Source organism: Hevea brasiliensis, chromosome 15 (genome assembly GCF_030052815.1).
Source record: "Hevea brasiliensis isolate MT/VB/25A 57/8 chromosome 15, ASM3005281v1, whole genome shotgun sequence".
NCBI lineage: Eukaryota > Viridiplantae > Streptophyta > Magnoliopsida > Malpighiales > Euphorbiaceae > Hevea > Hevea brasiliensis.
This window is the reverse complement of record NC_079507.1, coordinates 52,671,052-52,695,025: the sequence shown is the minus strand read 5'-3', so window position 1 is coordinate 52,695,025 and position 23,974 is coordinate 52,671,052. Positions and strand designations below refer to the sequence as shown.

General features: G+C 34.8%; 1 protein-coding gene and 1 long non-coding RNA gene across 9 annotated transcripts in view; one reads left to right on the top strand and one right to left on the bottom strand.

Moving 5' to 3' along the window:
* Window positions 1–5,231: 5,231 nt before the first annotated feature.
* Window positions 5,232–23,974, bottom strand: part of LOC110648141 (truncated transcription factor CAULIFLOWER A) — a 70,820-nt gene continuing 52,077 nt past the window's right edge. For 3 of the 8 annotated variants that reach the window (XM_058135929.1, XM_058135927.1, XM_058135932.1), the window contains 4 exons: window positions 23,798–23,897; window positions 7,395–7,436; window positions 5,731–5,772; window positions 5,232–5,638 (listed from right to left, as the gene is read on the bottom strand). In XM_058135929.1, the coding sequence (XP_057991912.1) occupies window positions 5,480–5,638; window positions 5,731–5,772; window positions 7,395–7,436; window positions 23,798–23,897 (343 nt within the window). In that variant the 3' untranslated portion in view covers window positions 5,232–5,479. Of the gene's footprint in view, window positions 5,639–5,730; window positions 5,777–7,394; window positions 7,437–14,347; window positions 14,962–23,797; window positions 23,898–23,974 lie in introns of those variants that run through there. The other 5 variants (XM_058135926.1, XM_058135928.1, XM_058135930.1 and 2 more) reach the window with 4 other exon arrangements.
* LOC131173767 (uncharacterized) overlaps window positions 5,545–23,974 on the top strand; it is a 28,619-nt gene continuing 10,189 nt past the window's right edge. The window contains exons 1-2 of the long non-coding RNA XR_009144084.1: window positions 5,545–5,686; window positions 22,481–22,577. This is a non-coding gene — a long non-coding RNA (uncharacterized LOC131173767). The remainder of the gene's footprint in view (window positions 5,687–22,480; window positions 22,578–23,974) is intronic.

The following is a 23,974-nucleotide window of genomic DNA, read 5'->3' as shown; positions in this document are numbered from 1 at the left end:
TGGTCAAAACCCAGAAATTCTAGACAATTTAGGTTCTGGTAGATTTGGGGAGCTAAATTTAGTTAGCAATTTGACTAGGTTATGGTCAGAATTTGGGTTTGTGTTCCTCATGAAAGTTGGTCTACTATGTCTAAGCTTTCCATTGGTTCAAGAATCAGGTCATTTGGACCTCTCTACACCAAGTTATGACCATTTGAACATTTACTGTTCATATGGTCAATTCTGTCCAGCAACAGGGTACCATATCCGGATTCAAGCAGATTTTAGGTCTACTTAGGATCAGTTTTTGGGCAAGGTTTCTGTATAAAAATTGTTTTATTATAACCCTATTTTCATCTCTAATTAGCCTCACACCAATTGGACTAACATAATTCAACTTATAGGCCTCCTAACTGGTCAAAAGTCAAGCTGCCAGAATTTAGCCATTACACATACACACTTCAATTCAATTCCATGCATTCAATTACACTTATAAGTACACCAATTGACCAAATTAAGCATCAACAATGCTAATTGGTCATCAATTCACCAAAATCCCCAATTTCCCCCAAAACCCTAATCACCGAGAACCCTAATTTCTCCAATTGTCACAATTTATGTAATTCAAGTGTACAAATCACATCTACTCACTCAATTAAGCTTGCATACATGTTTAATACCATCAATTTCCATCAAACCCTAATCAGTCTCAAGCTGGCCAAAATTCCTAGGGCTCCATACATGCATGATTTCTTGATTTCTTATGTTAATTTTTACTTGTTCACATCATTTCCATAAGTAATAATCAATTTAACTTAAGAGAAAAAGACTTACCTCTATTAGCTCCTTTCACTCTTCCAAAACTTCAAGTTTTTCTCTACTTTCTTGCTCCCAATCTTCTAATTAAGATTAAAAAACAAGGTTTACTTAAGGGAATTAGGGAATTTATGGCTAAAATTTGGGTATATAAAAGCTTGAGATAAGCTTTCATGGTGGAAGAAAGAAAAAAGGAGAGAGAGAGATGAGAGAGAGTAATTTAAAGGCCTAAGGAAGAAGATGATGGGAAAATTATTTTTTTTCTTTATTTGTCTTTTATGTTAACTTTATCCCCCAAATTTCAAAATTTAAAATTATAAATTTTTATGATGTCATCCTTGTATAATGATGATGTCATAAATCCCTTAAATTTCTTATTCTTTTTCTTTTCTTAAATATACCTCTTATGTTTTTAATTATTTTTCATAATTTTAATTTCTTACATTTTAATGGACATTTAGGTCAAGAGTCACTTCTAATGGTGAATTGACCATTTTGCCCCTTACCGGTCTGATCCGTTTTTCCAATAGCACTAGGTTACTTCTTAAACTCTGATTTAATTATTTGGACTGGTTCTCTATTCTTTTCTATGGTTTTCACATTACCATTAGCTTCGCAATAATCCTTAGGCCTGGGGTGCCATAAGGTTCCACATGAAATTATGGCAGCGAATGAGCTCGAAGTCACTTCCTGATTCGGTCACCCATCGCTGTGACCCCAGCTCATTTAACCCATTATGTTTTGTTTTCTTATTTTTCATTTTTACTTCATGTGATTGCTATTAATTTTTGTTTATGGCTTTTCTAGATGACTTAATTATGGTTCTAAACCCCTTAACTGTCCAGATTGACACTGATCACCAGAATAGTAGAATGTACGAAACTAATGAATATAGGGGGTGTTACAGCGGATTTATGACTTTCTTCAAGGGTTGAACATAAAGTATGATTAGAGTCAGGTCAAAGTACTTGGTAAGGATCCCATGCCTTCCTTAAGGAGAACCTACTCTTATGTACAACAGAAAGAGAGTTGTAAAAGTGTCATGATCCATCCTATACCTACTGACAAGGCTGGGTTAATAGCTACTTCTTCCCAAGAATAATCACATGCCTCCCATAATGGTCCATCAGACAAAGATCATTTACACTGTAACTACAGTGGGAAATTCTGGCATACAAAGGAGTATTTTTGGAAATTGCATGGTCACCTAATTAAAAGGCATGGTGATAAATGATGGGCTCAGCAAGGCCTCAAGTAAATGTATATGAGATAGTGGATTATTCTGAAGAGTCAAATACCACTAGGACCTCTTCAATAAAGAATTACAGTCCCTAAGGCATTTGTTATCACAACTAGAGTCTCAAACTGCCGCATTTGCCTTTTCTAACTTTGTTAAATCAGTTAACGCTATTCCATCCAATCTTGAAAAATCCTTTTGGGTTATAGATTATAGAGCCAACAAGTACATGACAGGCTCTTCAAAGAAGTTTACAACCTAATCCCCATGTTCAGGAAAAGAATGAGTCGGCTTAGCAGATGGATCTTTAACCAATATCTCTGGAATAGTATTTGTTGAATGAACTCCCACTATAAATCTAACTTTAATTTTACATCTGCCTTAGCTTCCTATTAACCTCTGTTAATCCCATTACCAAAACTCTTAATTATAAAATTGAATTTTCCTACCCACTGCATATTTTAAGAACTAAAAGCAGAGAGAATGATTGGCAGTGGTAGAGTGCAAGATGACTTGTATCTACTGAATGACAGTGGCGGTCTCTTAAATTTTAGCAAAAACTAAGCTTTGTTAGGACATTTTACAAGTGCTGATCAAGAGCTCATGTTGCTCTACTTTTATCATCCATTATGGTGATAAAATATTTTGCTGTTATAGTAGACTACATTTTATAAGGCCCCTAAATCTCTACATGTAAGAGATCAAAAGCATTTCTAGATTGTGTTTCACTTAATGGAAATGTCAACCTATGTTGCTTAGTTAATGGAAAAACAAGACAATCAAAGTGCCTATTTTCTATAAGACGTAATCCTAGTATATGTGACAGTTTGCCAATAGAAGTATGTCCTAATCTAGCATACATTGTAGAGAATTCAACTTTTGAAACAAAATTTGAAGAATTTGAGCTCTCTTTATTAAAATTGAAAACAAGGAGCATGGCTTTTATATAATGAATCAGTCTATGTTGATTTTCAAGTAAATATAGATCCATGATATATGACAAAAAAAAAAATTGCCTATTTTCTAAAGTCCTGCCTCTCTTCCCACTATTATCATTTTATCAGTCTGCAGGTCCTGACATAGGCAACAAGATTGGTAAAAATTGAGGTTTTTTCCTATATATATATATATTGCTTGCTTAATGACAATATATTTTATTTAAAATTTGGCGGGTAAAGTTTATTTTGAAGATGTAATTTATATAGAGTTTGGCTGCTAATGTTAAGGTTTTTCTGGTAATTTACAAAATAAAATTGACTTAAAAAAAAGTCTATTTTGAAGATGCATTGTTTAATGTAAGGTTATGTTTCCAGCTTTGGTTACTTGGATGGTGGTTCCATCAGGTACGTAATGTAATGAGTTAGAAAGGTGTCTAGTAGGTGTCATTATGGGGCACCTATATCTACTATCATCAAATTTGCATACATAATAGACATTAATAAGATTAAAGTTACCTATAATGCTTGCTGCACTCTGGAAATTTGAAGTACTGGGGAATATCTGTTGTCCAATTGACGTAGATACAACTGGAGATTTTTCTTTCATTAATTTTTGAACCTTCTGTTGTATTGAACCTAGCATTGCGTTCAATTCTTCTTAGATGTTCCTCCAGAGACCTTTGTCTCAATTGGTGTCTTTGCAATATATACATTTGGACTCCTACTGACTTTGTACTGCTAAGAGTATTGCTGGTTCTCGTTCTCAGACTTAAATCACTCAGAATATCCTATCAATTTGGAGCAGCGTTCCTTGGTATGTCCATTCATATTTCAGTAATCACAATGACCTTATACCTGGATGATCCGATCCTTGTAGATTCATTGGATTTTCAAATTTTTTTTTTTTTATTGATTTCTCTCTCATTTGTTGCGATGTTTCCAGTTGTGCCATTCTCTTCCATTTTTTTTTTTGGGGTGTCTGATCGACCCAAGCCACCAACTACTGGAGAAAACTCCCCATACATATACTGCGTTGCCAACTTTTCTCCTACACTAAGCCATCAATCGCTATACTGGGATCCAAATATAGGCGAGAAAAACATGCATCTATTCTCTTCCATCTTCTTGCACACTCAAAGCTTTCTTCAATCTTCATTAACGGCTGAAGTTGCAAGTTTCAGAGAAAAGAAAGGATTAGGAGTGAGAAAACTGTTACAACTTTCTTAGATCATACCAGCTCTGATACCATGGGAATTTACAAGGTACTGGGGATTTTCAGAAATGGATGACTATGATTTTCATTGATCAAACAGTTACAAGAAACTTTATATACACAGTAGCTACTCTAGCTAGAACATTTGAATGAAGAAAAGAAAACAAATACACAGAATTAAAGGTAAACATTATTCATTATAATTGAATAATCGAACCAAACTAATAAAATTCGATTATTTCAATAAGAATAAATGCGATTCAATTTAATTTTTGATTAGTAATAATAAAAGTTTTTGATTTTCAATTATCAATTTGATTACCTTTAATTTGCTAAAGGAATTAATCGAAATAATTAAATTTTAATTAATTAATTAATATATTAATTATAATATTTTATTAATATTATATTATTTATAATGATTATTTAATAATTTTATAATAATATTTAATTTATAATTATTATCTTGTTAATATTAAATTATATTTATTATTTTTTATAAAAAAAATATAAATATATTTTTATTAATAATTTATCAAATAATTAATAATATAAAATATATATTTTATCTTTTTTAATTAATTAGATTATAATTAATAATTAATTAAATATTTTAATTTTAATTAATTTTAAAATTAATTAATATTTTAATTAATTAAAAATTTAATTCAATTCAATTTAATTAACCGAATGATCGCCCTACACAGGATAGCCGAGCGAGCGTACCAAACTAAGTACCTTCCTTAACAAGCCGAGTGAGCATAACAAACTAACTGCCTTTCTTGATAAATAAGTACTCCTCCTCTACGCTTTCTATTTTTTTGGCAAAATCGAGACTAAATTGATAAGCTCGAGTAACTGGTGTGTTGCGTTTTTATGGGCTGCAGAAAGAAAAGCGTATGCCTAATAAGCATATCATTTTTCAAGACGGGCAGTTTGCACGTGGTCCTTGCAACAGCTTTTCCTAAATTTAACTACAGATGGACACTTGGAACGCAATATAATAAACATTGAAAATATAAAACAATAAAGTAAGCAGATTATAATATTATTAAAATAGATGATATATTATATTAAGCCCCAGAACTGAAACAGAGGCTTAATAGGCCGAAACGTGTACAAAGCAGTTTTTATATTTTTAATATAAGGAATCACCAGTTGCCAGATAAGGCATAGATATACACAAGTCTGACCTGCAGAATACGCACACACTTACAAACTCCACTGCTCTGTTAGCAAAGAGGATTACTACTAGAAGCGGTGACATTATTGCAGTCAAAGGTCATGGCTAATCCTCTAAAAGAAACGAAGCATAGCCCCTGGAAGAGGATGCATATATGATGTTGAACCATCAGTATATCTTCCATTATTAGCTTGGTTATTTAGCTCCATATCCAGGAAAACTTGGTCCTGCAGATTGTTGCAGTGGTTGCCCTCATTGAGAATTGCTGCTATCTGGGGGTCGTCGCACAGACAAGAAGCTCATTAAAGCTGATATACCAGGTCAGTTTGAGCAGTTCTTTAAAGATGACGAATTGCTATCTTACCTCTGTTCCCATTAGATTATTTTCTTCTGCTAGCTGTTTTTCCTGCATATTTTAGTAAAAGAAAATAGATAAGAGGATCAGTTTCACAAGCATTCAACTAGCTGTCTAGTCTTAAACAGGAGATTATATATAATGGTTTGATCACCTGGCTTGCCTTGGATTCACTTATCTAAAAATTACACAGAGAGAAGCCTAGTTGACCTTATTATTTATTGCTTTAGATGACTGCTCAATTGATATAAGGGACCAAAATTATTTAACTTGTTGCTATTGATGGAGAACTATCCACCACAACTTCTTGATTGTAAAATACATCTGCACCGTTCTTATTAATGAACTTAATTATTTTTAGTTTGTATTATTTTTTTAAAGGATCATATGAGAGAATTATGGATAACAAACTAATGAAACAAAGAAATTTGAATTGATCTGCTCCACATCAATCTCTCCCCTTTTCCCTCAAACTAAACATATGGATTAACAGTTTTAAAAAATGAAATTAGGAAGCAATTAACTAATGATTTGAAGTAGAGCTTATATCCTATAAACATGATTACTCCAAACAAGAGTAATTATTCAATGCTCCTTATGCACTAAAAAATAATATATCTTATACTCACACAAATGTGGAGGCCGATAGAAATTTTGGATTAGTGGATCCCACATTAATGTGAGAGAGTATTGAATAATCTTTCCCTTGTTATATACATGACAAGGGTTTGTAATTTTGAAACAAATTTATCTAACTACATGGCTGGCCTATTTATCTAAGTTCTTAATCATTTGAGTACCATAACTTGAAATAATCCTAACATTTGCTAACATTAATTATGGGCTAAATTTCATCAGCTGTTCCTTAACTTAGGGGGTCATTTTTGTATCGTTCCTCAATCTCAATTTAAATATCCTCCAACTTTAGTTGGAGCAACATTAAAGTCTTGTAACCAGATATCACAGGTTTCTAGTACTTAACTACCTTCAAAGCCTTTCTTTTCCACTTACTGCCCATCTCTTTTCTCTCTCTTCTTTGTCTCTCACCCTATTTCCTCTAACCCTCGCATTTCTCTATAACAACCCCTCCTCCCTGCATTCTCCCTCCTGTCACACAAACTCCCCTCCCCTCTTCCTCCATTCATGATCACACCCTCCCCTCCCTCCTTGAAGTGGCGTTGACCTCCACCTCCTCTACAGTCCATCGAGATTGCTGCTATTGCCCCATATTTGCAACACCAAGAAGCTTCCACTACTAGCCCCTCTTGCCTTCCACTTGCTTAGCGTAACCATACAAAGGCTTCACGTAGTGGCAAGAGAGAAAATGCCACTTCATCTTTCCCTTAGGCTATGAATCATCATGCCACTGTGCATAGCCTAGACTTGGATACGGTGATATGGAAATTAGGAAATGACCGACATACAAAAGCACATTTCCAGTAGAGACTGGGGAGCTCAACATCTTACATCTATTTTTGTTCTTGACAAAAGTAAGCTTATCAATTCATTATATCCTTGAGAGTATTGCTGGATAAACACATTGAAGAAAATTGTGTTTATCCAATCTTGGATTCACTAGAGGAACCAAGTATAAGTACACTGGTATAAACTAGATGCAGGTGAAAGAAAAAGTCCCATCTACCAAAATAATGGTAAAATACAGTTTGGCATACCTTCTGTTGGAGAGCAGTTACCGCCTCGAGCATCAACTGTGTCTGCATATCATCATTAGCCCAATGTTTCAGGAATTTTATTGCTCTATCACTCATGTTTTGTAACTAGAAATTAAATGTATAAAAATGATGGAGTAAAAGTAATCATAACAAACAGAGCTTCAAGAATTGGCAATAGAAAATAATTAGCGCCAAATAATTGGATGATTTGGTACATTGGAAACCTTTTAAAGAGAAAGGGGCTCCCAAAGTTTGAACTCTTGACCTTTTGCACTGTGAGGCAGACACTCAACCACTAAACTACCCAATGGCATACATACATGAACTTCCCTCTCTTTTTTTTCTTTCAAATGTGTTCCAGTGCATCAGGCTTTTGCTTTGCATACACTCTCCAGAGAGGATCAAATGTGTGTAGCATTCTCCTTGCAATGCAAGGATGCTAATTCTTGCTATTGTTTTTTGCTTAAATTTTTTCCCCTCCTGTTCTTCCATTCATCTTCATTGCTTAAGCTCCTCTTATATGAAATTCTTGCAAATCTTGCCTAAAATGCCATGGCATTCCTAAGGGCAATGGTCAAAATGTTCATATAATGCCTCATATCAACCCTGACTAGGTTTGTAATGAAATCTCTGTGAAATCAGCCAACTACAGCCTGAAATCAGTGGAGTTGTTACGTGTAGGAGTCTAGAACGCCAAGTTTCTTCCCTTATGTAGCTCGTGGATTAATAAGTTTCCAATCTGCAATCCTCCCTATTAACAAAAATTCACAAGAAATACAAAAATTGAAGCCTACTTTACAAAATATTTTGCAAAACTTTCTCCCCTTTGGGCAATTCTTTTTAGGAAAAAGTATGGAATTCAGTAACACCAATAAAAAGGTGGGACTTTTTCCTTTACAAAAGCCATTAGCATCATTATGGAAAACATAACCAACTAAAACATTAACTCATCAAACACAACCAGCAGTACTCAAACATAGCCATGCAAGCATATGCCTAACTCTCACCAATCCTAACTCTCACCAAACCATCACATCATTGATTTCACATAAAGAACAATATTAAAAAAAAAAATTCCTGTAAAATATGCAAATTAATGTTCAGACCATATAGCTACCTTTCTCTAAAACTATCTCCCTTCTCCAAGGTAATCAACATTATTGCCATTTGAAATGCTTCAATAAACATTAACTCAAATCCAGAGATCAAAGGCTAAAAGGATAGAAAAAAGCCAAAAAACAAGAAAATACATCCAAAAAGCTACATGAGTTTTTTCAATAAAGTGGAGAAAATACAAGAACCTTGAGATGTTTGGGGCTTTTCTTCTTTTGTATAAAGGTGTATGAGAAAGCCGAAAATTAGAAAAACACTAACCACAAATAAAGATGGCGTACGAGAATAAAGCTTTACCATACCTTACCTTGCATTCTTTAGAGTCTTAAACTCAATAGGCTCAAGGTACATATAGCCTGTTTTGTACTGTCAAGAATTTTGATGTCAAGGAATGACAAAGTTTTCAATGCTGTGGGCGGAGAAACCACACAAATTATCTAAAGCTATGAATCAAGAGGATAAAATGTAACATCAAGAGAGTTGACAAAGATGCATAACTACAAGAAAGACATAAGATGCTGATTTTGTCTCATGTGTCTTGGTACCTACTATATGAAATCTTATCAAAGTTGCCTTTGATAGGACATATGGTTTCCTAAAATCATACTAGTTCTTTCTTTTCAACATGTAAAGGTGAATAGATAGAAGGTATCAAACAATAAAAACTTAATTTTAATTCAAAAGTCAAAACTAGTTGAGGTTGGTTATATGTGTTATTTTTTTGCCATTCAGCTATGTTTGAGATCAACTACGTCGTTAGTCATTTCATACAATCTCCCTCCATGCATTTTGTGCCTCTTAGTTGCCCTCCTCAATCCTTTCACCACTAATTAATCATATTTTCATATTGAATCATTTGATTCTCGATGGTGGACATGACCAAACCTTAAACCCCAATGTGTGCTACATGAACTCTCTGGTGGATGTGGTTATTCCAAGTCCAATATTGTAATACCAAATATCCATCTTAACATTCAAATCTCTACCATACTCATCTTGTAGATACATTGTATCTTAGATGCCTAACATTAACTCCCGTACAACATAGTTGGGCTGACTACAGACTTACCTTTCACTTTGCCAAGGAACTTGTGGTTGCATAACATTTACATCGCACTCCTCTATTTCATCCATTTTGTTTTGATCCTATGAGTTATATCTTTATCTATTACTTTGTTCTTTTAAATGGTAGAACCTACATATTTAAATTGATTGCATTTTGGCTTCAAAACTTCATCAAATTGAAACTTCCTTTATTCCTTCTATGAGAACTAAATTTGCATGCATATATTCTGTCTTATTTTTACTTAGTCTAAAACTTTTTCCTTTCAAGAATCGAGAGTCCTCTACAAGTCTAACTTTTGATTAACTTTTCCATTAATTTCATCCACCATGACAATATCATTTACAAATAACATGCATCATGAGACATCATATTGAATGTGACTGGTTAACTCATTCATAACTAAGATAAACAGGTACATCATACATACTCAAAGTTGATCCCTGATGTAAACCCACTGTTATAGAAAACTCGTCCGTATACCCTTCCATTGTTCTTATTGAACCCTTTATAAGCATAATAAATGAAATATCCACAAGACAAAAAAGTAATATAATTTTATATTTTAATAAGTTATTTAAAACTTTAACTAATTAAAAAATAAATATTACAATTAAAAAAAAGGTTATCCAATAACTAATCCTAGCCATTGTCATTACCCATTTCTTTTTTTACTTGTACCTTCCTTCTCATCTTTTACAAGCACACGTATTCTTGAAAGCTCATCATGTGTATTTAATCACCCATTTTGTTGCCACCTCAAAAGATGACCTCTCCACTATTTTCCTCTGCGAAAACTCTATTACAATCAAATAAGAATCAAGAAAATGAAATCAAGCCATTGATCCCCACTTTCTTCACCTACCAAGATAACATTACGTTTCTCAAATTGATGAGGACCTCTCCCAGACCCATCCAAAAGACATGAGTGTTTGCTCCATAATGTTTCAAAAATAAATAAATAAATAAATTATAAACTAAATTAAATTATAAATTGACCTTCAAATGAAATAGCAAAACACTTCAGTACTAAAATATCTTTTAACAGCAATAGTTCAGCAAAACCATATTGGTGATGTGAACAACCTTGGCAATGACTCATTATCACTTGTTTAGCTGATTTTTGATACATTCTTCACACAACTAAGGATTTGTAACATTCGAGCAATGTACCAAAGTATTTGTGAAAACATTTCAAGAATTAGCAAACACTTCCATAAACATTTTGTGAATTAGTAAAAAGGCAAATAAATAAGGAAAAGAGTCAACAAAGAATATACAAATCACTACTTTTCCTCCTTTTAACAAATCCTAATCTATTGAGCAAACAAAGCGCCTTTTCGTTTCAATTGATACAACTCAACTCAACTCAACTAAGCCTTTATCCCAAAAATTTGGGTTCGGCTATATGGATTCGCTTTCTTCACTCTAAACGATTTTGGGTTAAATCCTCAGAAATGTATAATGCTTCTAGATCATATTGTACTACTCTCCTCCAAGTCAATTTAGGTCTATCCTTTTTTTTCTTTCTATCCTCTAACCTAATGTGCTCTACTTGTCTAACTGGAGCCTACGTATGTCTACGCTTCACATGACCAAACCACCTCAATCTCCCTTCTCTTAACTTATCTTCAATTATCACCACTCCTACCTTTTCCCTAATACTCTCATTACGGACTTTATCTAGTCTAGTATGGCCACTCATTCACCTTAACAGTCTCATCTCTGCAACTCTTATCTTAGACGCATACAACTCTTTCAGTGCCCAACACTCACTACCATATAATATAGCCGGTCGTATAGCTGTATGGTAAAATTTTCCTTTCAACTTATTGGGAATCTTACGATCACATAAAACTCCCATGGCACGTCTCCACTTCAACTATCTGGCTTTAATCCTATGACTAACATCCTCCTCACATCCCCCATCTACTTGAAGGACTGAGCCTAGATATTTAAAGTGATTACTTTGGGACAGTACGACTCCATTCAAACTAACTCCTTCCCTATCACCAGTTTGGCCTTCACTGAACTTGCAATACATGTATTCTGTCTTCGTTCTACTTAACTTAAAACCCTTTGACTCTAGAGTACTTCTCCAAAGCTCTAGCTTTCTATTGACTCCTTCGTTTCAATTGATAAAGAATACAAAATTCCAAATTATAACCACATGCAACTCCATATCATAGTCGAATAGGATGATAATAATGATCATAATCATAACAATACAACACACAAAACTAATGTAAAAGTAAAACAATTGTTTGTTATGCATACATTTTCATTGCATCAAAAGACTATTCATACATGGATAGAGAATTTTAACCTAGTGAAGAAAAAAGTACTACACAAAATTCCTACATTACTTAAAGAGTTTACCATTAGTCAATGATGTTGAAGTAGGTATTTTGAGAGAAAAAATCTTTATTTTCATGTGTGAAAAAACTCTGAACACTTCCTCCAATTTATACAATAATTTTAGAACTAAAAAAAGAAACCTAGATATATTAGAAGGCTAATTATAGAAGAAAGAAGGCAATTACAATTACATACAAATTCTACAATGATTGAGACACTCCTACAGTGAATAAAACACAGGATTCCAACACTCCCCTTCAAGTTGGTTCATATATGTTATACAGGCCCAACTTGCAGACCAAAGTATGGAATGATTTGCTGCTTAATCATTTAGTAAACATATCGGCCACTTGTTCCTTCGAAGTAACATGAGAGACACATAAAGATCCATCCATTATTTTCTCGTTTATGAAGTGTCGATCAATCTCTATATGCTTGGTTCGATCATATTGAACTGGATTATGAACTATATTGATAGCAGTTTTGTTGTTACAGAACAAGGACAATCTGTTTGTTTATAATAGTCTCATTTCTTCCATCAATTTCCGCAACCACAGCAACTCACAAATATCCTTTGCCATAGCTTTGTATTCTACTTCTGCACTAGATCTTGTTATTACATTTTGCTTCTTACTTTTCTAAATGACTAAATTGCCACCAACAAAGGTACAATAATCTGATGTTGACCTCCTATCATCAAGAGATTCAACCAATCTGCATCTATAAAGGCTTTTATTTGGAGATGGCCATGCTTTGAAAAAAAAAAAAGACCTCTACCCCTTTTGAGAGAGAGAAATCAATCTCCTAACTAACCTCTGATATCTCCCTGTGTCAACTGACTCCTCAACTCCTGCTTGCAACTTATGATTAGCTTCAATAGGAGATTCTGCTAGTTTACATCCCAACATGCCGGTCTCATCTAAGAGATCCAATATGTACTTCCTTTGAGAAATAAAAATCTCTCTGTCTGATCTAGCAACTTCTATTCCCAGGAAGTACCTTAATTTATCCAAGTCTTTAATTTCAAATTCTTGGGCCAAGCGTTCCTTTAGATAAACAATTTCTTCCTTATCATCTCCTGTTACAACTATATCATCAACATAGACAATAAGCAGTGTGATCTTTTCTCTACGATGTTTCATAAATAGAGTGTGATCAGCATTGCTTTGATTTTTCTTCAATCTACATGCTGTTCCTTTAGTCTTTTCATTCTCAAATCCCAGAGGAATCTCGATGTATACTTCCTCTTCTAAATCTCAGTGCAAAAAAGTATTTTTAACATTAAACTGCTGTAGGTCCCATTCAAGGTTTACGGCACATGACAGTAAGATCCTGATAGTATTCATCTTTGCAATAGGGGCAGAGGTCTCTTGATAATCTACCCTATATGTCTGAGTAAAACCTTTTGCCACTAGCCTGGCCTTATATCTTTCAATGGAACCATCTGCTTTATGCTTCATAGTAAACACCCATTTGTATCTAACCAGTTTCTTTTTCAATGGAAGATCAACAAGATCCTATGTCTCATTTTTTGTCAAAGCCTTCATCTTTTCTACCATGGCAGCCTTCCATTTTGAATCAAGGTATGCTTTCTTCCAATCCTGTGGGATAGAAACAGAAGAAACAGAAAAGACAAAGGCTCTATAGAAGGGAGATAAAGAATCATAAGAGACAAACTTGGATATAGGATGTTTGGTGCAAGCCCTAATCCCTTTTCTGTGTGCAATGAGTATATCAAGATCATTAACAGAAGAATCAGATTGAGCATTAGAAAAGGGGTCTTACCACATAATTCTTCAGGCTCAGGATGTGCAGGAGCTTAATCTAGGGATTCTTACTGATTAGGTGTATCATGCTCAACAACTATATTTGTCTTATCACAACGAGTGTAAGTTCTTAAGTCCATTCTATTCAGTCTTTTTGTAGGTTGAGGAGCAACTGGCCTATCCTCACTACTCTTATTCTCACTACTCAGATTAGGTTTAAGTCTAAGAATCTCCCCCTGAAAAGGAGTAGGGAAGGTGACCTCTTCCTTATTATTCTCTTCTTGAAGAGGTAACTGGAAGTAGGGTTCAGATTCCTTAAAGGTGACATCCATGGTTACAAAATATTTTCTTTAAGGAGGATGATAACACTTATACCCTTATTGAGTACTAGAATAACCTACAAACACACATTTTATTGCTCTGGGTTCTAATTTTTCAATATGTGACCTATGAACAAAGTAAAAACACCCAAACACTTTTGAAGGAACAGTATAAGAATACCTTTAAGAACTTCCAAAGGACTCTTAAAGTTTAGTGTGTGAAGGGGCATCCGATTGATAAGATATGCTGCAGAAAGAACAGTATCCCCCAAGTAACACTGGGGAAGATTCCTTGTTACCATAAGGGATCTAACCACTTCAAGTAAATGCCTATTTTTTCTTTCAGCCACTCCATTTTGTGCACTAGTATTCACACAACTAGTTTGATGTAGGATCCCATGCTAATCTAAATAAGATTGAAAAACTTTGTTCATATACTCTGTCCCATTATCAGTTCTTAAAATTTTGACCTATGCATTAAACTGAGTGCAAATCATTTTGTTAAATTGTTGAAAACATGAAAAGACTTCATTCTTAGTTCTCAACAAATAAACTCAAATCAATCTAGTGCAACAATCAATGAAAGTAATAAACCAATTATACCCAGAAAAAGAAACCATTTGAGTAGGACCTCATACATCAGAATGAATAGTCATAAAAGAAATCAAAGTTTTATTATTTATTGAAGGACTTGTGTGTTTGGCAAGTTCACAAGCATCACAAGCTAATAATTTGGTTTTGCATTGTCTAAACAAAATGGGATATAACCTTTCTAAGGATGAAAAGGAAGGAGGTCCTAATCTTCTATGCCACTAAATAATCTCCTGATCAGCTCTTATTGAATTTCCTAGCAAAGCTTTAGGATTTGAAAAACCAACACTGTCATCCAGCAAATACAAGCCATCTTGCATTCTACCACTGTTAATCCCTCTCCCTGTTTTCAGTTCCTGAAATATGCAATGGGCAGGAAAAATTCAATTTTGCAATTAAGGGCTTTAGTAATAGAGCTAACAGATAAAAGGTTAATAAGAAAACTGGGCACATGTAAAACTGAAGTGAGATTTATAGTGGGAGTACATTCAACAGAACCTGTTCCTGAAATGTTGGCTAAGGATCCATCCGTTATGCAGACTTTATCTTTCTTTGAACATGTGGAGTAGGTTGTAAATTTATTTGAAAAGCCTGTCGTGCTTATTTACTCTAGAATCTATAACCCAATGAGATTTTTCAAATTTAGCAAGAAAAGTATTACTTGATTTAATAAGATTAGAAGAGGCAACTGTGGCATTTTGAGATTCTACTTTGACAGCAAACGCCTTAGCCTTAGGGATGTACTTCTTCATTGGAGAGGATCCCAGTGATGGCAGTAGGGGCAATGTCTTCAGAAAATTTTACTGTCTCAGATATATTTGCTTGTGGTCTTGCTAAGCCTGTCCGTTTCCCTTCACGCCTTTTGGATGGGCAACCATGTAACTTCCAGCAATGTTCCTTTGTATGCTGAGATTTCCCACAATAATCACAATGCAAATGATCCTTATCTGATGGACCAATATGTGATTGTTCACGGGAGGAAGTAGCTACTAACCCTGCCTTCTCAGTACATATAGAGTGAATCATGACACTCCTTCGGCTTTCTTCCTGTTGCACGTATGAATAAGTCTGCCTTAGGGAAGGTATAGGGTGCTTACTCAGCACTTGAACTCGAATCTGATCATATTCTATATTCAATCCAGCAAGGAAGTTATAGATTCGTTCCTTTTCAATCAACATTTGGAATTTAACAGCATCAGCGATACAGGTGGCTTGAAAATCTTGGTAATAGTCCAGTTCTTGCCATAGACCACTCAGTTCTGCAAAGTATTGAGCAATGGTCATCTCTCCTTGTTTTGTATTATGAATCTTGTTTCGTAGCTCATAAATTTGTGCGCCATTGCCCATTTAGGAATAAGTTTGAAACACAGCATTTCAGATTACAGCAACACTATTCAAAAGCAAATATCCGCGGGCTATCTGTGGTTGCATTGACTTAATTAGGTAAGACATTACAAGGGAATTCTCTGATTCCCATTAGATATGAGTAGAACTACCAACTTCTGGTTTTGTATTATTCCCGATAACATATCATTGTAGTCCTCCAGCCTGAATAAATAACAAATAGGATCTTGACCATGCAAGATAGATAGTGCCATCAAGCTTTATAGGACTAATTTGTAGAGAAGGATTGTCACCAATTAGGCTCATCCTTGTTTCAGTTAGGTCTTCTCCCTCAACCATTTGTTAAACAACAAGCCAAGAAAGAAAACCGTAATAATTTGCAAAAATAGCAGCGACATTAAAGGAAAAAAAAAAGGATCCAGGGATCAAAGGTGCAAACCAAAGGTTGAAAACAGGTGGGTAGAGGCGTAGGACCGTGGGAAGATCGTCGTCGGAGGAGTCGGCCTGAAACGGGACTTAAAAGTGGGCCCACGCGCCGGCGTGTGTGAACAGTGGAGATAATTCAAATAATGCATGTGATCGCACATGACGTCGGACAGAGCTGATTTTCCGGGGATAGACCGATCGGCGGCTGTCCTTCCTTATGGGATGAGCGGTGATAGTTAACTCCCTCTGTGATTGTGCCGATAAGCCTACCCCTAGCAAACCCTAACTTTAGTTGCAGTAGTGTTTTATGCCAAAAATAAATGGCTATGCTCTGATACCATGTTGAAGTAGGTATTTTGAGAGAAAAAAAATCTTTATTTCTATGTGTGAAAAACTCTGAACGCTTCCTCCTATTTATACAATAATTTTAGAACTAAGAAAAGAAACCTAGATACATTAGAAGACTAATCAAAGAAGGAAGAAGGCAATTACAAATACATACAAACTTTACAATGATTGAGACACTCCTACAGGGAATAAAACATAGGATTCCAACAAATGATCTTTTACATTTAAGCCAGATTGGAATAATGGAAGCTTCTCCAAAACCAAAATCACCAGAATAAAATTCTTCTAACTTGTATCTAATTGTCAAGTCTTATGAACACTCCGTCACCATTATTATCATCTCCCTTATATTCCAATAATCGCATTGCAATCATTATTATTGTTAATATTGTTAATTGCATTACAGTGAAGGGTATTGTGGGATATTGCAATTCCCTAATTATTGTTGAAATAGAGTTTATGTGGAAAAAAAAATGGTTCTATTTTAATACATTTGATTGAGTTACATAAAATTCTATTTATATAAAAAGTCTAAGACTAAAACGGGAAAAAAATAAATCCTAATAATAACAATAAATCACCTAATTATCTTTTACTATATTTAGAAAATTACACAATCTTAGCTAATTTACAGGTTTTCAACACTCTCCCTCAAGTTCGTGCATAAATATTGCACATGCCCAACTTGCAAACTAAAGTGTAAAAAACTTTGCTGCTAAGACCCTTGGTGAATGTATCAGCTAGCTGTTCTATTGAAGCTACATGAGTAACTGTCAATGAGCCATCTGCTATCTTCTCCTTTATGAAGTGTCGATCAATCTCTATGTGTTTAGTTCTATCATGCTGAACAGGATTGTGGACAATACCAATAGCAGCTTTGTTATCACACATCAAGGATATGCTATTTGTATCTGACAATTTCAATTCATTCATCAACTTCTGTAACCACAGTAGTTCACAAACTCCCTGTGCCATGGCCCTATATTATGCTTCTGCACTCAATCTAGCGGTCATACTTTGTTTTTTACTTCTCCAAGTAACAAGATTACCCCCAATGAATGTACAATAACCCGAGGTTGACCTTCTATCATCAAGGGAATCTGCCCAATTTGCATCTGTAAAAGCTTTTACTTGTAAGTGACCATGCTTGGAGAAGAGCAGGCCTTTCCCAAGTGCAGATTTTAGATATCTCAGAATGTGGAACACAGCCTCTAAATGAGATTCTCGTGGATCATGCATATATCAGCTTACTAGACCTACTGCATAGGCTATATCTGGTCTAGTATATGAAAGATAAATCAATCTTTCAATTAACCTTTGATATCTTCCCACATCAACTGAATTACCAACCCTTGCTTGTAACTTGTGATTGACTTCAATAAGAGTATCAGCAGGTTTACACCCTAACATGCAAGTTTCTTTCAGGAGATCCAGAATGTATTTTCTCTGAAAGATAAAAATCCCTTTATCAGATCTTGCAACTTTTATCTTAAGAAAATATCGCAACTTTCCCAATTCTTTGATTTCAAATTCTTGGGCTATGAGAGATTTCAACTTAACAAATTCCTCCTTATCATCTCCTGTTACAAATATATCATCAACATAGACAATAAGTAATGTGATTTTACCTCTAGAATGCTTCATGAAAAGGGTATGATCAACATTACTCTGATGATAGCCAAAGGAAATCATTGCCTTACTGAATCTATCAAACCACACCTTTGATGACTGTTTCAAACTATACAAAGTTTTCTTCAATCTGCAAACCTTTCCTTTGGTCTTATCATCATCATTGCCTAGAGGAATCTACATGTATACTTCCTCTTCTAGATCTCCATGTAAAAAAGCATTCTTAACATCAAATTGCTAATGATCCCACTCGAGATTAGCTGCATAGGATAACAATAATCTGATAGTATTCATCTTTGCAATGGGTGCAAATGTCTCCTCATAATCAACCCCGTAGGTTTGTGTATAGTCCTTTGCTACTAGCATGGCCTTATATCTTTCAATGAATCCATCAGCCCTGTATTTTACTATGAATACACACTTACATCCGACTGGTTTCTTTCCTAATGGAGTAATACTAAGATCCCATATTTCATTTTTTGCCAAAGCCTTCATCTCCTCAACCATAGCTGTCTTCCATTTTTTATCAAGATAAGCTTCTTTCCAATCTTGCAGAATAGAAACAGCAGCTACAGACAATATAAAGGCTCTATAGGAGGGAGACAAGGAATCATAATTCAAAAATTTGGAAATGGGATGTTTCGTACAGGATCTAACTCCATTTCTGATAGCAATAAGAATATCAAGGTTGTCAGCAGAAGAATTAGGATTAGCAGAAGGATTAGGATATAATCATCAAGAATCAAAGGAAGCTTACTAGATAATTCTTCTGAATGCCCAGGAATTGAATCTAGGGAATCATTAGATTGAACAGTGGTATTATTAGTAGTATCATGCTCAACAATTGTAATCACTTTATTCCGATGAGTATATCTCAACAAATCCATTCTATCCAATTTTGCTGCTGGGGTTTTTGGTTTGGGTGATTGGTCTTGGTCACTAATAGACTCCCCCTAAAGCATAGGATCAAAAGGTTGGCTTAAAAGACACCTCTTCCTCCCTATGCTCCCCTTGAAGAGGTGACTGTGTAGAGAAATAAGGTTCAGTTTCCTCAAGGTAACATCCATGTACTTTTTGGATGGAGGATGATAACGCTTATACCCTTTTTGAGTTCCAGAATACCCAACAAACACACACGTAAGAGCTTTGGGTTCTAGCTTCCCCACAGTAGTCTTATGAACAAAACAAACACACCCAAAGATCTTTGGTGGAACAGCATAAGAATTGGTACCCCATAGGACTTCTAAAGGACTCTTAAAATTTAATGTTCTAGGTGGCATTCTATTGATAAGATAAGTTGCAGCTAAAACAGCATCACCCCAATAAGGTTTAGGGAGATTCATAGTGAACATGAGAAACCTAGCCACCTCAAGTAAATGCATATTCTTCCTCTCAGATATCCCATTCTGCTCACTTGTGCTAACACAACTAGTTTGATGTAATATACCATTAGAATCTAGATAAGCATGAAAAACTCCATTAACATATTCTGTGTCATTATCTGTTCTAAGGATTTTAACTTTTGCATCAAATTGGATACAAATCATTCCGTGAAACTGTCCAAAACAAGTGAGCACCTCATTCTTTGCTTTCATCAAATATACCCAAGTTAATCTGGTGCAACAATCAATAAAAGTAACAAATCATCGACAACCAGATAAAGAAACAGTTTGGGTAGGACCCCACATATCAAAATGTATAGTCTCAAAAGGAACCAACCTTTTACTATTTATTGAATGATAAGAATGTCTTGTGTGTTTAGCAAGTTCACAAGCATCACAAACCAGTGAATCAAATTTGCATTTCTTAAACAAAGTAGGATATAACCTCTCTAAAACAGAAAAGGAGAGATGTCCTAACCGTCTATGCGACAAAATAATCTCATCACTAGCATTTATTGAATGTCTTAGTAAAACTTGGTCTTCGCTAGGCTTTGTAACACCACAACTGTTATGTAAAAGATATAAGCCATCTTGCATCCTACCATTGCCAATCTTCCTCCCTGTTTTCAATTCCCGAAAAACACAGTGAGTAGAAAAAAATTCAATTTTGTAATTGAGGGCTTGAGTAAGGGAACTAACATATAAGAGATTAATGGGAAAACTAGAAACATGAAGAATTGAATTGAGACTTAAGTCATGAATGCAGGCAACAGAACTTGTACCAGAAATAGATGTCAAGGATCCGTCTACTATGCGAACTTTTTCTTTCTTTGAGCATGGAGAGTAAGTCAAAAATTTGTTTGAAGAGCCTGTCATATGCTTGTTTGCTCCTGAATCGATAACCCAAGATGATTTATCAAAATTGGCAAGGAAACAAATACCTGACTTAACAAAATTAGAGGAGGCAGCAGTGGTAGATTTAAAATCCAATTGTGACAACAAGCGATTCAAAGTCTAAACTTCTGCACTAGAGAAAATCCCAATTTCTAAGGCTTCTTCAAGTGATTCAACTACTTCTGAGACATTTGCTTGTGGTTTGGAAGAACCACCTTGTTTGCCCCCACACCTTTTAGTTGGGTGACGATGCAGTTTCCAGCAATACTCCTTTGTATGCCTTGACTTGCCACAATAATCACAATGTAGCTGGTCCTTGTCTGAGGAACCCTGACTGGCCTATTCTCAAGAAGCAGCAGCTACCAATCCTGCTTTGTCAACAGAAAAAAAAATGGATCATAGCACTCCTACGACTCTCCTCTTACTGCACATAGGAATAGGTCTGTCTCAAAGAAGGCATGGGATCCTTGCCAAGAACCTGGATTCGTATATGATCATATTCCATATTTAATCCAGCAAGGAAACCATAGATGCGTTACTTTTTAACCATTTTCTGAAATTTTGCAGCAACAGTAGCACAGGAGGCTTGAAAATCCTGGTAATAATCTAACTCCTGCCATAAACCACACAACTCAGAATAATACTATGCAATTGTCATCTCACCTTGCTTAGTTCCATGAACCTTATTCCACAGCTCATATATCTGTGCATCATTACCCATCTGTGAGTAAGTTTGAGAGGCAGCATTCCGAATGGTAGCTGCATTTAGCAAATATTCACGAGCAATATGAGGTTGCATGGAATTGATGAGCCAAGACATCACAAGTGCGTTTTCTGATTGCCATTGGCTGTATGTTGAATCAGTGATCTCTGGTTTTGTTTTATCTCCAGTAACATAACCTTGCAAACCTCTAGCTTGAACAAACAGGAGACAAGACCGTGACCAAGCAAGGTAATTAGTCCCATGAAGCTTAACTTGACTGATTTGCAAAGAGGGATTATCATTACTGAAATTCCCAATAAAAACCTTCTTCCCCTCAGCCATTGCATAATTGTAAATAATAAAAGGTTGAGGAAAAAACTTATGTAAACAATCTTAGGGACAAAAACCAAGAACTAGACACCGGGATATGGCTGGTCGCGGCCAGAAAAAATGGCTAGAAGATGCGTCACACGCCGGTGCATGGGAAGGACGCAAAATCTTCTAGTGGCGCATGAGCTCACGCGCGTGGCCGGACGACGATAAAACTCCAGGGAATGGCCGAAGTTTAGGTGGGCTTCCTCTTGAGGGCAGCAGTGTATATTAACTCCACTTGTATTGTTGCCAACAAGCTTAACCCCAGAAAACCCTAACTCTATTTTACGTAACTTTGCCTAGAAAAATCAAATTGGCTCTGATACCATGTTGAAAGAGAGTTTTTGTGGGAAAATTGGTTCTATTTCAGTACATTTGATTGAGTTACATAAGATTCTATTTATACAGAAAGTCTAAGACTAAAACAGGAAAAAAAAATAAATCCTAATAATAACAATAAATCACCTAATTATCTCCTACCATATTTAGAAAATTACACAATCTTGGCTAATTTACGGGTTTCCAACAATTGTGATTCCACCAAAGCTGGGTCTTGAAAAAGAAAATTCAGATATGGTTCTATTTATCAATGTTTTTAAGGTCCCACAAATGTGGGGTCTTGAGGTGCTCCATTTTCTGTTTTTCTAGCCAGTGTTAGCATCATCTAGTGAAAGGTAGTATGCTTCATGTTGATTCGAATATCTCTCACAATGACTTATATCAGGGCAACCTCCTCCTCCTTCTTGACCTCCAAATTATGTTGTTTTCATGCTTTAGATTTAAGATTTCAACCATATAGATGCAATGGGAATGCTAAACATTTGTACAAGAGTTGCAAGATGGAAGAGAATGGGGTGTGAAAGCAGTAAAACAGGTTCCTCTTTCATTTTGATAAAGTGTACATATGCATGTTATCTTAGAAAACAAATCTTCTATGCTGCATATATGCATACGTTTATTACATTGTTAAAGTGTTATTGATATTAGTGTATTTTAGACAATAGTTACGTGGAATGCGGTACTCGAGTTGTGGTATGGGTACGTAATACACGATACGCTATTTAATGATATATAGGACACGCAAAAGGTAGACTTAATTTGTACTTCAATTTGGTTCGTGATATGTTAATTCCATTCGTAGTTCATCAATTCAATTCGTGATAGATACATTATATTTATATCTAATTATTTTTAAATTTTACTTAGCATAATATATTTATAAAAAATTAAAAATATTAATTTAATATAGTAATTAATTAATTAATATGATAATCTTTAGCATAATAAATTTATTATTCAAAATTAAAATTTCATTTATTATTATTATTATTATTAAATATTAAAATAATATAATTAATAATATTTATATTTTCTAAAATTATTTATTAGATATAAATACTCTCAAACCCAAGGAATACTTACCCTAACCCACTAACATAGAAAAGGAAAAGTAAATGCACATGTGCATCTCTCTATTAGTATAGAAAAAGAAAAAAAAATACACAATAAAAAGAGCTCAATATTTTTGCCGGTGGTTTCTGCTCCTCTCCTCCTCCTCCTCCTCCTGGTTTTGGGATTATTTTTTTGGTTTTGGGCGTTGTTGCTTCTTCTTCCTCTTTTGGGAAGAATCAAATGGAAAGCAAGAACTGGAATGCCAGTTTTAGCGATCCATATCGCATTCCAAGGCGATTTAGAACACCGAACAACTGCGTTCTGGGACGTGCGATCCAGATCGTGATTTGTAAGGGGGAAGAGCAAATTAGGCAACTATGTTTTAGACTGATGCATGCATTTAATAGACTTTTTTTTTTATCACCTTGACAATTCATTTGTCGCATTTCTAGTGGAAAGTCTTAGAAGACTTGACAAGCTATGATAACAACAATTGTAATAAAATAATTATTAATAATCCTCATCATTTAGACCTCTCTTATTTTATCTTCTCCAGATTAGAAAAAAAAAAAAAAAAAAATTCTTACTGCATTGTCTTAGTTGGCTTGAACTGTAACTAATGACACCATAGGGGTATCAGTTGACTGAAGCTTCAAATAATAAAATGGAAATGATTCAGAAAGCAAAAGTTTGGGAATTGACCTTTCTCAGTCTGATCTGTCTTAATATGGAGTCTAGTTGTTCCTCTAGTTGCAGGAACTGGGTAAGATTCAGCTGCTCTATGTTACTCTCTAGAAGATACCTGAAAAAATAAAAAACTCAACACTTGGTTAAATGGTTGCAGCATGTCTAATTCATAAAATGTACATAAATCTCAAA